This window comes from Lissotriton helveticus, chromosome 1_1 (genome assembly GCF_964261635.1).
Source record: "Lissotriton helveticus chromosome 1_1, aLisHel1.1, whole genome shotgun sequence".
In the NCBI taxonomy this organism is placed as follows: Eukaryota; Metazoa; Chordata; class Amphibia; order Caudata; family Salamandridae; genus Lissotriton; species Lissotriton helveticus.
Genome location: NC_136057.1, coordinates 1,855,308,360 through 1,855,323,646, shown reverse-complemented (window position 1 = coordinate 1,855,323,646; position 15,287 = coordinate 1,855,308,360). Strand labels below are relative to the sequence as shown.

Here is a 15,287-nt window from a genome sequence, read left to right as displayed (position 1 = left end):
GTCTTGTGCAAGAGCCAGAATTTTGTCTGGGCTAAGACCGGGGAGATCATGTTCTTTGACGGGGACTGCCAGAGGGTGTGTCGCCCCTGCTCGTTCGATGTGACGTTTAGGTGCAATTCCCAGTAGCTGATTCGTTGAGGCTAGAGGAGGTTGGGCGGAGAAGTTTGTATATGTGGGATACCTGGTGGTCCACTTTGTTTAGATTCTCCATAAATTGGATAATTGAGGGCTTATGTCCTGATATCTTTGATTTTGTTAAGGCTGTTCTTATTTTGAGGAAGTTGTAGAGTTCGACATCTGGTAGGTTATGTCATGTTTTTAGCATGCTGAAGGTGTAAGGGCTTCCCCCTTACTCCAGCTGTGCTGGGTATGAGATCCCTAGTCTTTTCCAAGAGTCTATGTCTAGGGTTTTCCCTCTATATTTAGTACTAGAGTTTGCCCATAACGATTCCCATTTAGAGTTTTTAACGCTGTGTTGCAATTTGCGGTCTACCGCCAGCAGGGCGTGTCTAGTGTTTTTAAGTATTAGGCTATTTTTAAGTGTCGGTTTGCGGTGAGCGGTGTTATTGGGTCGGTGTTGTTTAGTATGGCTTTCTCAACCTCGAGCCAGAACAACTTGTAGTCTTGGTTAGGCAGGACCCAGTAAACTCCCTGTCTCTCTATGAATACCGTTTGGAAAGTTCTGAAGTCTGCCAGGTTTAGACCACCTAGTTTTTTCCCTAGCCTTAGTTTTTTCAGGCTTATTCTTGTTTTTTTGTCTTGCCAAAGGAATTTGTTTAAGATTTTGTCCGTTTTACGGAGGAAGTCATCTGTGAGGATGATGGGGATCATTCCCGCCAGGTAGTTGATCACCGGGGTGATCATCATCAAAGGGATGAAGCACTTGAACCAGGATGACTGCGCGGAATACCTGAACAGACTACACCTCCCTAAATTAGACTGCGAGGAGGCTCTGAAACTAGGGCGGGAGATTAGCACGGAAGAAATTGAGGCAGCAATTATTTCCCTTAAAAACAAAAAGGCGCTAGGGCCAGATGGATACACGGCTTCCTTCTATAAAAACTTTCGAACACAACTGCTCCCAACCATGAAAAAGGTTGTTAATCATTGCGAGGGGGAAAGTGTGGTGTCAAAAACCATGACAGAGGCAAACTTAATAGTTATCCCCAAAGAAGGCAAAGACGCCCAACGACCCCAAAATTACAGGCCCATCTCACTTATCAACATAGACTGTAAGATATACGCCAGAATCCTAGCAGTAAGGCTCAACACAGTCCTCCCACAACTAATAAGCCACGCCCAAGTATGTTTCATGAATGTAAATGTAAATGTATTATACTTGTAAAGCGCACAGCTGCCCCAGCAACGGGGCGTCCCGGCGCTGTATAACTCTGGGGAACCCGTCCTGGCTTTCCCTGTGGGATGGTCCCTTCCTGGGAGTCCCCAAGGTGGAGCCAGGCATCCCCGGAATTGGTGGGGCCGTTGTGGAGATTAGGCAAGCTAATGCCCAGAGTTGCCGAGTGGAACCCCTGATTAGAGTAAGCACCGAAGCGAGAATTATCAAGTCTGCTGACCAATGTCCACGACCCTGCCGCGTCGGGAATTGAACCCTGGTCCCAGGCTGACTTCTGCTCTCAGGCCTGCCGCCTCTAACCAGTGAGCCACACTACTCCACTCGCGCATGTCTCATGATAACACAAGACTCCTATGCCATGTCCTAGAATATTCGTCCAAATCCGACAAGCCGGCGGTGGCAATCACGCTAGACACGGAGAAAGCGTTCAACAGAGTATCTTGGCACTTCCTGGAGCAGTGCATGCTAGCCTATAACCTGGGAGACAAGTATAGGACGAAGGTGAGGGCACTATATGCAAACCCGTCCGCGCAGATAGCCATCAATGGGACAGTCTCAGACCAGTTTACACTCCAGCGGGGGGACAAGACAGGGGGGGACCCCTGTCTCCCGCGCTCTTTCTACTGGAACTGGAACCCTTAATCAGAGATATTGCTGCCAATAGAGATATTGTAGGAATCAACGTAAACAGTACCACAACAAAACTAGCGGCTTATGCGGATGATATACTCATAATAACAGAAAACCCCAAATCCTCTATCACGGCCCTTATGGACACAGTAGAGAAATACTCAGTCCATGCTGGTTACAAACTGAATAGAGACAAATCGGAATGTATGCCACTTAACATCCACACTACCAGAGAAGTAATAGCCAACTCAGGATTAGCCTGGCAGCCAGAGTTCATCAACTATTTAGGAATTCAATTCAGCAAAAACCTCAAAACCACACTCGACCAAAACGAGAAACTAACCCTAGAAAAGGTAAAAAGACTCCTGGTAGCTTGGTCACCCAAGTTCATAACTTGGTGGGGGAGGATAGACACTAATGTCGTATTCATATGTATTTCTATGATTGTATTCCTCCATGAATTCAATAAATCTCTATAAAACTTTAAAACATCTTTTAAGTTACTTTCGTTTTTAAATTAAAAAAGACTTAAAAAAATATATTTTATTTTTAGACTGTTTTAATATGAAATTAAAAGTATTCACATTTTAAGTAGTTTATATAACTTTATTGAACATTATTTCCTATGGGGGTTTATTTTAAAGTTCTATATATTCTGTGGGAGAGTGTTACAGTACCGGTGGTTGGCCAGCTCTGAGCTGGAGTGCATTTTCCACTATTTGGACTCCTTTTTGGCTCTTGTAACTTTAGAAGCATGGTTTGAGACTAGCAATGGGTTTCCTCTTTTGTGGTTAGGTGTCTCCCTAACCTCCTTTTTAGTTCCCCCTCAACCCCTCCTTACTCTTCCCTAAACCCTCCCATTTACTAGTATGCCTCTTTATTCAGCCACTCCCCCTGTTCTCGCTCTCATTTACTACTAAGTGGTAAATGTACGTGTGAGGCTCTCCCCATAAGAATAGATAGGAGGGGTGGAGGTTTACACGTTCAGGTTTGTGAATTGAATTTGATTGTAAATAGCTAGTACTACTTTACGTGCTAAAAAAAGGAGTTTGTGAATAGGGCCCTCTGTCTTTAAAATCCCCCTCCACTCTAACTGCAATTCTAGCAGAGTAAATGACTCAATCGGTTTGTTGCCCATGGAGTTTTTTCCACATTAGACTGGTTGAGCATAAACAGCAAAGACGTAACACCGTAACAGGATTTACACCATTCCCCTGGTATTTCTTTGTTTGCCATTTAATTCTATTTCTGATATTTAAACACTATTATTACCACCCTACAATGGAAGTGATTGGATTCCTATATGCAAAACAATCAATGTTGTACTTCACAAAGCACTGTTAGGGGCTGACCGGTCTCTTGATTATATTTTAATACCGTATGGAACATATAACACCAGGGTTCATTTATTCATTTATGTAGCCTTTATGAAAAACTAGATTAATATTCTTTTGTGCAGCTTGCGTTTTCATTTAGAAATTTGGTGAATGGTAACGAATACAATACATTTTTCAAGAGTAGCCAAACCAAGAAAAAGACCTATACTTCGACTCTCTCAAATGTAATTATGGCTACAAAAAAATCCAGATCTACTAGTTTACGGTTATTGTAAATATGAAAATAAAGACTGGCAGATTTTGAAGTTTTAAAGCTTTTGCTCCAGCTCGCATCCAATTTTTTGCCTTTAACACTCTACCCAAATAAAGTGGTATAAGTAACAACATTTTTGCCCTTTCTCTTGTCTTGACTAAATGAATACCTGAATTTGCAAATCGATGGCATATCTATTTCCAATAAGGCATTCTCTATGTTGTATGCTTATCCGTATTGAGCCCAGTTACACATCTTGTTTTCTTTGCTTTACACATATGAATTGCTTTGGAGGTGATACCCGTGGTCCACGTTTTGGCTACTGTTCAATTAACATCCAACAATTCTTAACAGTTTCTGAACCTCCTGTGAACGTCTCATGATGAACTGCCTTGCAAAGCCTGGTACAACAGTTTACAAATGTCCTACCCATTGCGATATGGCTTACAAACTCATAACATTATCAACATAAGGGCTGTGCGGCCCAGGTAGCCAGGGAAAAAAGCGAGCGAGATTTGAATACATTTCTAAACAATTTGCAGAAAATAGAAGACCGGATTCTATTAGGTGCCTATTAAAATGTTATAAATTTTCTTTTAGTTCACATTCCGAATACTTGCATTTGCTAATGATTGCCTTTACATTATTGTTGTATTCCTTACTTTTTTCAGAACTAAAGAGTGTGGTGCCTATGTGAACAAATAAATATGCAAATACTGACCGTGTTTTATGGGGCTTAACCACAGAGGTGATTGTACGCCATTTGATGCACTATATATCCTTCTTAAGTTGGTATGAGTGTTATGATTCTTTAGAGAGTTGCTTCTTTCAATCTAGGCTGTCAAGCTATTGGGGGCAAACTGTGCTTATAAAAGTCCCAGTCTTCTGCGGTCACTAATTTGACGGTTCAAGGAACAGTGAATTATGATCCTGAGTGGTTTGTTCGGATTAGTACACCACAAAACTTTTGAGTGTAAAGGTATTGGGGGTGATTACTGGGACGGTTTAAGTGAAAACGTGACATAGTTTGCTTTATCCTCAAGGTAAGAACTGTAAGGAGAAAGAGGGATGACCCAGTGATATTTGGTGCAGGTAAACACAGACACTCCTACTGTTTCTTGTCAAAATAATGAGTTCATTCTTTCCTTCCCACGTGCAAACAGTACTTATGGGTGAGAAGTTAGGCATTTATGTCGACAGGAAGAGGGAAAGGAGCTAAAATGATAAGTTAATTTTAAAGAACTAACATAATAGCTTGTTTTCTGTAAGATTTGTCCGCATTACGCAAGGACTGAGGTGTGTACGAGTAGGATTCAGTTTAATGAGGATTACCATTAACTAACAGGGACTGTCCTTCGGCATATGCTCTGTGTAAAATGATCAGTGTTTATTTTCTTCTTCTTATACATTGCCTTCAAGTTTGTCTGTGCTGCAGCTTCTTGCAAATTATCATCCTATCATCTACAATTACTTGTGTTCGTAATATGGAATACATATTTCCAGTTTTTAGTACATTTATGTCTTCACTGACCAAAGAGATGCAATAATAATTCAGATTTTTTAAGTTGAAAGCAAACCACTGAGACTCTGTTCATGTTCTTTATGTTTAATAAATTTTTTGGAGCAGCTGACCAATATTATTTACATAATATATTCAACGTTCTCAATAATTATTCATATATGTACAATGATTATATACAAATTTGACCAGATTTTTCACATACCAGCATCCAACGGTATCAATATAACAGCACCCATCATTATACAAATCTATTATACATGACATAATATTACACCAAAATATCCAGCTGTAAATTAAGTTTGCTAAACATTTCTATAAAATCTGAACATACAGTATGCCATTCACAGAATGTTTCTATGTTGGTGTTGAGGCGTTCAGTAGGATATTTCTAGTGCGAAAACAGAAGCCTCAGTTATTACCACAAATGGTACATCATTTGTCAGTGAAAAATATTCATGCATATTTAATGGCTTACAAAGAAAGGTACCTAGAAGAAATGAGCATACACTTTTCATGAGAAAACAAATACAAAATGATAGCCCCCCCCCCCTTTTGTGGGTAGCATTTATTTTCAAGAATCATTCACAGTATATATAAAATAGCAGGAGTATTCAAGAATGATAAATTCTTCATTCAGGTTAAAAGGTTTCTTCACTACAAGCCAGTCTCTTTTGTGGTATAAGGGATCAGTAAAAAGCCTCAACACGGACTACAAAGTGATTTTCCATGGAGAAAAGGAGACTTTCCAACAAAGTAGGATGGGATTTATGTAAGGTTAGTTCTCATAAAATGAGCTTTACTGAAATCCCATTAACAAAATATACATTAAAGTAATGTACCTCTTGCTATAGGTTAGTGCTTTAGTTTTAACTAAGTATAGCAAAATCATATTCATGAATTAAAGGTAAATTTCACATTAAAGTACTAAACCTTTCTAACTAGGTTTGCCTGGACAGATATGCGCTGTTATGCTTTAGCAACTTTTATTGGGAGCTCAAAAAAGCTCCTCTGGCTGCAGTGTAAACGTTTCAGATCTTCATTAAACTTGTCACATCTTCTCATCTCCAAATTAAGAGCTCTTGGGCTGAGATTTTAATATCTCATTCCATTTTATTTGACTGTGAATACACAAAAACAATTGTTGCTTCAGTTATAAAAGTAGCAGAATATCTGATGTTTGTGATAGAAATGGGCCAAGACACAAGGGAACATTCAAAAGAAAACACTGTAGAAATGTAAATGTTAATGGCATCCAGCAACTACAGATAATGTACAATTGAAGAGAGAATTCCAAACTTGGCAAGTCCTATTTTTGTCAATAGGGTCAACAGCATCAAAGGTATAATCATTTGATACAATCACGCATAGCAAAGAGGATGGGCATTAAACCGTTAAAATGGCCTTATAAAAAAAACTATAGAATAACTTATAACATGTGAATAATGTTGTAAAAAGTATATATGGGTAATCTCAAGCATGGATGTGCTCGGTGGCATCAACCACCCAGTGCTTTTTAAACCACTTCTAGTAGTGTTTCAGTTTGACATATTTAAACAGGAATGAGTTTCTGCCTGCAAGCTTACTTACAAATGGCTTGTGTACAGATGCTGCAGTGTTTTTCACTGACCAGGATTATATACCTTTCACATTACATGTTTCTCTCATCAACTTATATGTTTGGTCTCTACTACTTACAAGGATTCTCAATTGAGAAGGCTCCAAGAAAATTCCCATATTCCATATTTAGGAATCAGAATTCCCTCGTGAATATTTAGGGCCCTATCCTCCACCAGGATTATCGTTAGTTCATAAAACTGTAATTTCCCACAGACATTACAAGAAGAGGTATTTCTTTGGGGTCAACCAAAGTACAGGCTAGATTGTGTTCCTCTGGAGGTTGTTTATTTATATGCCAAACTGTGGGTGCCAATGTAATTAATAGTTATTTACTCCTGGGAAAGAGACCTACATTCTGGACCTCATCAGTTAAATCAATTTTCAGAGAAAGGAAACTGAAAAGGACTGGCCAGCTCAAGGCCCATTTATATTTTGGATAACAATGTAAAAATATAATGTACTGAGCCCTTAGCACATTGAAAAAGAGTGCAGGTGATGAAAATATTTTAATATACTGGTTTGTACAATACACTGTAGCTGCTTATCAGTATCTAAATTTAAGCTTGCTCGTGCCAAATTATGGGTGTTCTTAAAATACAATTGTCATTTGTGGACCCAAGTCTGCTTATGACAATTTGAATGGGTTTATTCTTGCAGAAAATGCAAGTGGACAGGCTTCTTTGAAGTATTCAATGGCATATGACAAAGCCAGCTCTGACACCATTTTTGGTTAACCAGCATAACACCAATTTAGAAGCTTGGCATTTACATGAAGGATGCGGCTCCCCAAACATTTACAACTGCTTTCTTCTCATACACAGATAAAGCAGTCTTTACCTCCTGCACTCTAGAGTGCTGCCGAAATTGGTGGCCACATATATTAGGAATACCGATTCACTGAATCGGTCTAAAAATAACTTTCTCTCTCTACAGTGATGCGGGCAGTAAAGGCACAGGCAAAAATTATAGTCATACAGATCAGTTCTTAAAAGATGAAGCAAGTGAAATATTTCCCACAACTAAAACTGTGGCCACTTTAGAATTCAAGGCAGATTTATATACTACAAAAAGACGCTGCAATTATAAGCAGACACAAACATATGCAATGCTTAAAAGCTACAAAGTAAAATCATTGCCTAAATCTCTTTTAGGCTCAGGCATGTGGGGATATGCAAAAACCAGATGTTCATCAACAAAAATATAGATTTGTAGCAAGTCTCGGAGCACCCCTAAATCTTCATCAATCCAGATACTGCATCAAGCACTGGGTCACACCTAAATCTTAGACCTGAACAAATGGGGTACCAATGGAAACGTGGACATCAAATCACTGGATAATAAAAGCTAAACAAAGGTATGTTACTTTGAGACTGGAATGAACACCCATTAGATGCTATATTAAAACAAAAGAAAATCAAACATGGGTCCTGGCAACCAATATTATGCTCCTTCTGCTGTTACAAGAGTGCAAAAAAGTCCCAAAAATAAACATTCATGTAGATGTGTGTGGCAAAGAAGAAGCGAAGGCATTCCATAAGAACATTCCTGCGATAATTCCTCGGGGGATTTGGATGAGTTGTAGAGGTCCCTAATATACTAGCCTTTTGTCAGACACGTATATTAAACATACTACTACAAGGCAAAAATAAATCCTCATTAATCACAATATGGCTTCTAAAGTTACAGGTACCATGGTCACAAAATGATTTAATAGTTTGTGAAGGCTACACAACCACTATTCCTGGAGGAAAAGTAAAGAAAAAACATCATCAACAGGTCTCAACCAGCATTTAAAACACTGCAAACCAATCTTAACACCTGTGACCTCTAAATGTTTTTTGATCACAGCTTTTAAGAGTATATACTACCAAGACTGAGTAAGTAATCTATATGCACCTCCTTCTAACTCTTTACAACCTTTCAACTAGTTTTCAGGGCCATAAACCAACACAGCTAAACATTAGCTCAATGGCCTATGCGTCTCCAGAATTTTGAGAGTCCTGTATTGCAAGATGATATTTAATCAGTAAACCGAGTAGTTGTACTTGTAACACCACAAAGCACTTCTATGGTCTACATCATTTTATTTAAGACTCATTGTGCCACTAAATAGATGTATTTGTTGAATTAATTTTGCTTAAAATACCCAATTATATAGCTAAAAGTGTGAGGCTGATCAAAGATGTAGAGGGACACTGTTCACACAATTATTGATTCACTTAATGAGCATCATTAACCTTGTTTAAATTATATTTGTTATTAAAATATCAAGAAAACACCAGGGAAAATGCCCCAAGATGATATAGATAGGGAGAGAAAGAAAAGGAAAATTACCCAATATGCAATTCTACATTGCCTCTGAAGAGTTTTGCAGACAATATGTAAAACTGTTTGCTGAAAATATTTTCTTAATTATTCTGGCTTGGAACAAACAATTTGGTTTAAAGAGGGGATGCAAAGTGACTATATGATTATGAAAGAACTACACAACCAATGAAGACCAGATTGTGTTGAACAGTAAATATCCAAGGAGTTTGCCATAACTCAACATCAACAAATATAAAAATTACAATTTTATGAAAAGATCTTACAGGAGAATAACGTATGCCCTAATCAATGGTTTAACGATTAGTGCAAAATGAATGACCCCCCCAAAAAAATGAACTAAAGTTTTTTTTGCTAGCTGGTATTCTCATAAATCATTTATGCTTGCCAACAAATGTGCCAAACATTACAAGATCAGTTTTGATACGATTTAACAACCCATACACAAGTTGGACTTAAATGGGAAGCTTCGGGCTATTTCTTATTAAGATACCTTGAGACTAAGATAAAATGCTTAATAGAAAACCTATTCAATCTTAAACAGTTTTGAAAAAGTACATACTGTATTATACAAAAATTCCTGCTGTGAAATTAGAACAGTGGTTCATAACAAAGACATCAGTGAATCTGCATCAAGAAAGTATCATGAACATTTAAAAAAAAAAAAAAAAAAATCTAGGTTTAGGAAATGTGATTGCTCTATAATGATGTTATTTTCAAAATTAACAAGTCATTTTAAATCCATTTTAAAGGTATGTGAGACACCTTCACAAAAATCAAGACAAATGGTAAACTTGCGTTTTAAACTAGCTCGCTATAACATCAATTTCAAATGAAAACATTATTTTCTAAACCAGTTTTCAGGTAAGATGCCTACTAATAGGCAGGCACTGGTATCAACTACTTATTTAAACATGTGCGAAGTGTAACAGAGTAATAGATGCAAAAACCTTTCCAGAGGTTACTGATGTAACAGTACTATAATTACAAACTATCTTAAGGTAGATGAGTTAGTGTGTAGCAATAGTAATTATACAATGCATGTAGTACATCATTCAAAAATATTTTTTACATACCTGATATGCTTTACTAATGCCAAAGAGCAATTGAGAATATGCATACAAAGGCAAATTAATCATCTGATATTAGAGAGAAAAAATGTAATCAGGCTACAGAGATGCTACAGTGAAATGTGTTAGCCACCAAACTGAATAACTGCACAATAAATTAAATTTTGTGCACCTAGACCTTTCTTTATAATGTAACCTCATATTGTCTCAACTGATCAATGGAATTTAAACTGGTTTAGAAAATAGGTATGATTTAGATCACTCAACATCCTATGGTTTTACTAGCAAATAGTATATGCCTTCACAGCAAAGTTAGGAGAAGCCTAAAAGTTGACATTTTGTTATAAATTAACCGAAAACGTGTCTGCATTAATGGCATACTGAGGCTGTAAAAACAGGCTGAGGCTTCGGATTCAGTTTACCGTAAAGTTGAAATACCTAAAGAGAACAAAAAGTAAAACAAAATATTTTGGGGAGGGACTACTAAAGATCAGTATAGTTTTCTCAATATATAGAAAATCTGTAATAGTCCATTTAGATCTATATTATTTGTGGGGTGTGTACCTGTCAAAAGGCAGATTAACTGAAGTTGCAAAGGCATATGAAAAAAGTGTGGTCTCACATTGAATTTATGTAAACATGAAAATAATTATTTATATAAACAGCCAATACCGTGTCAAGTTTTTTAATTTAAAAAAAAAAAAAACTAAAACACCGATTAGCTATTTTAGAGTGAATATGAAAAGCTAAAAGAGGGCGTCTAACATTTAAAACTGCTCTCAGTATTTGTGTACAAATGTTACTTGAAGGGGCATCAAGAAAACTAGATCTTCGGTAAAATTTGCACATGAATACAATTTTAGTGTTGGACCGAGACATTTTACAGCATTCATACAAAGGTGCACAATACTTGCACTTTTTGAAATAGATTAAAATATGCTTTCAAGGAAAATTCAATTTACAATGAAAGACAGCTACCCCAATAAAAAGATAAAGTGCATTTCTGAAATAAAAGACTTGGAAACAAAGATTTGCTTCAACTGAAATTGCGTTTTGGAATCATTATCTTGGAATGATAATCATTTAAAATGCATATCAGATTCGAAACTGGTTTTACATTCCTTAATGAACCAAATATAAATGTTTGATTTAACATGACTCAGATCGTTTAAAGTCTCAACACTTGATTGTGTGTGTGTGTGTGTATATATATATATATATATATATATATATATATATATATATATATATATATATATATATTCCAGTGCACCACCACAAGAACTGTGGGCCACGGGCTGACTTGATATGACCTGTTATGTGGGACTTGGTTGGTATCGCATGAGCATCGCCACGCTGGGGCCCATCTGCGGGCTCTTATAAAGGACTGTAAAGGGCAGCAAGTGAACATTGATGTACCTAATTGTGGGTGTTATTTTTCAGGACGCACTACAGGACCCAGATTGCTTTGCCCCGAGATGGGAGTGGGATGTGTTAAAACTGTGGGTGTGTCACTTTGCATCAGTCGAGCCTCTGAGGAAGAAGCAATCTGCTTTGAAACGCGTAAGGCTTTTCGACATGCTGTAATCCCTACAGCGTTGGGAGATGTATGTTCCTAATAAAGGATTGTGACACCAACCTTTGCGAGTGCTTTTCCAAGAAAGGGACACCTGGAGCTGGAATATATATATATATATATATATATATATATATATAAATAATGGACCCAATACACAACACAAAGGTATTATGGCAGTTTCTACTTTTACTGTACTTTAAATTGTGAATGCAATTAACGTTAGAAGCAATGTGCATTATATTTACGTATGTGTCACAAAACTAAACAGACCCTCAAACGTTATTCCTGTATGTCCTTTTAATTAGCAATATCTTTACTTCAAAAGATACGATGTTGCATTGTTGAGAATGTCCCTTGAGCTATCTTAAGGGATCTGTTGTGGGAATGCAGAATGTCTTTTCAGAATTTAGATCCAGAAATCAAACATTCTTCTGTCTCAGGTTTTACATTAGGCATTCATAAACACTACATGGAAAAATGCCAAGTAGGTCAGAATGTGCACACCATTACTTTGACATATTAGTAAATACAACAATACACCCTCAAAATACACTAAATAAAGCAAAATTATCAATTTTCATTAAACTGCTTTGAAAGTAATGAAACCCATTTGCTATGGGGCAGTTTTATATCCACCTTTGGTGTAATACGCACTCCAGTTTTAAAAAGAAAACTCAAGTAGTTGAAGACATTTTTAAATGACACGTGATGAGCAATGTTGACAAGGTGATGGACTGCCAATAAAACAAAAAAAAATCCATGTCACTTTCAAGAAAGGAACAGCAGTTTCCTTGGAAAGCGGAATTTGTAATAAACACATAACAGTTCTTGGGTTTTACAACAGACTGTAATTGCCAATTCCTGCTAATTTAGATCCTCCAGATGAGGTTAAAGTACAAGAACAATTGACCAAACACCACATCAGGCATCAACCTTTTAAACTAGGTGAAATAATTCACTTGTTTGTTTCTGGAAACCCAAGTTTGTCAGTTCTCCCCCACAGTTCATTGAGTCTCTGCCATGCCACTGAATAGAGTGTACATTATCAATCTGAGAAATGCAGAAAATGACAGCAACACAAGCAATGAATAGTAGAGTATTCAGACTGAGTAAACGTGAAACCTGTGGCACATGATTTGCTCACCACAAAGGTTCAGAGTTTCAAAGAATTTCTTCAGTTTCACACCTTTAGTTATTCTTGCTTGGATGTTGTTCTTGGTCAAATCATTGCTCATCTTTTTCCATCTGTTCAAATGCCTCTATGTCTTCCTTCCAGTCTGCTAGTATAGATTCTAAGGGCTGGGACTTAGTATTCCACTTCTTATTGTGGTTTGGATCTTCAGTTTGTGAATGTTCCTGAGAGGAACTATGTAATGTTTCAATAGGCTTGGCTTCCTTACTCTGTTCTTGATTATCTGAGGTAATGGTATCCAAACTGGATGCACTAGGTGAAACTGAACTGTGTTCAGCATTTATGGAATTTCCTCCTTTTGGCACTGGAGTGCCCAAATTGGTGTCTTCACATGCAGAGGAATCTTGTTCTTTTCTCTGATTCTGTGATTCATTTTCAAAAACTTTTTGTTCGCCGCTTGTCATGTCCAAATCTGGAATCAAGTAAAAGTTACATATATCAATACATATAACTCAAAAGAGAGTCCATTCCTTCTGAATTACATTCTAGCAATTTTTTGTATATTTGAAGTCTTTAATCAGCGTAGTGTTTACTGGATGAATTAAACAGCTATACAGCCCAGAAAACTCAATATTCATGTACTATAGAACATGGTAAATAATTAAAATGCAAAAATGTTTCAAAATTAGTAGTGCTCAAGGTCAAATACATTTAAATCACAACAACGTAATGCCATCAATGTGAAAATTTTTACTTGCCCTGTAACCATCTGTTCAGCACATGTATTGCTGTAGATTCACATGCTCCGCATACACCCACCACCCTAGTGTTGGGCTTGAACATTTGCAACCTGTTTTTCGCTGAAAAGGTTGAGTCACAAGACCTGTTGAGCCACTTTCCTTAGTACAGTGCACCAGCACATGGGTTTTATGTCAGATTGTTTTTCGCTCAGCGGGTGAGTGGAGTAACTGAAGGGTACTGTTGAAAACAGTGTGCTGCGCATAACAAACTGAATAAATGGAAAGCCATAGAACAGTGGGGGGTCTGCGAACAATATTCATGGGGTTCGCAAGTGATTACATAATTAATATTAAAAGATAAATCATGTGCATATAACTGCAGAGGCAACATACATTTCAAATATTTTAAAACATTCTGTTAACGTAAAGGAATTTGAAATTGGAGGCTAACAATTAAGTTGGTATCATCAGATTGATTTGTGGGAGCAGTGCAAAGCATCATGCAGAATATAGCATAAACAATAAATGGCCTCAATTAAATAGAGAAAAGCCCAGCCTTCACATTAAAATTTTAATTATGATTTTGTTCTATATTTGTGAATAAAATAAAATATTTGTTTGATGAATGCTTGTTTCTGTATTTTTTGTGTATTGTTTTGCAGTTCAAAGCACCAAAACGCTTCAGCCAGGGTCCCCTTCTTCCACTACTTACTCAGCAGGGGTCTGCAGATTCCAATAATGATTCAGTGGGGGTCCAAGAAATGATTAAGTGAGGTTCACAAAAGGCTAAGAACCACTGGCATAAAAGACATCTGTGTTTATCGCTGGCTCCTGTGGAGGGGGGCTGGCACGTGTCTCTCTATAGTAGTACACTCTATGAACAGATGGCTACAGGGTAAGTAACTTTTTGTAGCTTGTGTAGTTGTAGGTACACATACTGCGCATAGAATATAAAGCAGTCCGGCTCCAAAGCGGTGACTAGCAGATAAGGCACATTTTTAATATAGTGTTCTTAACACCGCTTGGCCATCTACGGCTTGTTGGCGTGCTAAAATGTCCACACAGTACTGAGTGGTACAAGTGCGTGGCATTGATCAATCAGCAGCCTTACAGTTGTCCAAAGCTAATTTGGCTACCTCTTTAAGTGTTAAGTATGCTTTTGGAGGCATGGGGAGAGTGTATTTGGCTTTAGCATAGCAGGTTTGGATACATTCAACAATCTCCCTGGCAATACCAGCGTTGGAGATGGCACACTCCGAGGGGTATGGCAAAGGCTACGAAAAGTTAAATGTTTTTTTTTAAAAGGTTTAGTTCAATCAATATAAAACATGAGCATGCGTGTAATATCCAGAGTGTAAAGTGCCTGTTCAGCTACAGATTCTGGTTGTGGAAGAAACGGGTAACACAATAGTGGCTGATGTGAAATGATGATACAGCTTTAGGCAGTAATTTAGGGTTGGTATGAAACTCTGCCATGTCTTTATGAACCTGATTGAATGTGTCGTGTCTTAGAGTTCCCTAATACGTCTTATGGAGGTGATTCCTACTTGGAAGGCCACCTTTAAAGACAAGAACTGAAAGCAAACACCAATGCAGAGGGTCAAATGGAGGGTCAATAAGCCATGTAAGGATCACATTAAAGATCCTACCAAGTACAGGAGGTGTCTTTAGAGGAACTACTCTCTTTTAACCATTCATGGCAGCTTTAATTACAGAGACACTACAAGC

At 37.5% G+C, this 15,287-nt stretch overlaps 1 protein-coding gene across 1 annotated transcript in view; it reads right to left on the bottom strand.

Annotated features, from left to right (window-relative positions):
* Positions 1-11,851: 11,851 nt before the first annotated feature.
* The window catches only part of EDEM3 (ER degradation enhancing alpha-mannosidase like protein 3), a 501,369-nt gene continuing 497,933 nt past the window's right edge, over positions 11,852-15,287 (bottom strand). Inside the window, exon 20 of the mRNA XM_078641446.1 lies at positions 11,852-13,291. Within this exon, the coding sequence (XP_078497572.1) occupies positions 12,912-13,291 (380 nt within the window). The 3' untranslated portion in view covers positions 11,852-12,911. The remainder of the gene's footprint in view (positions 13,292-15,287) is intronic.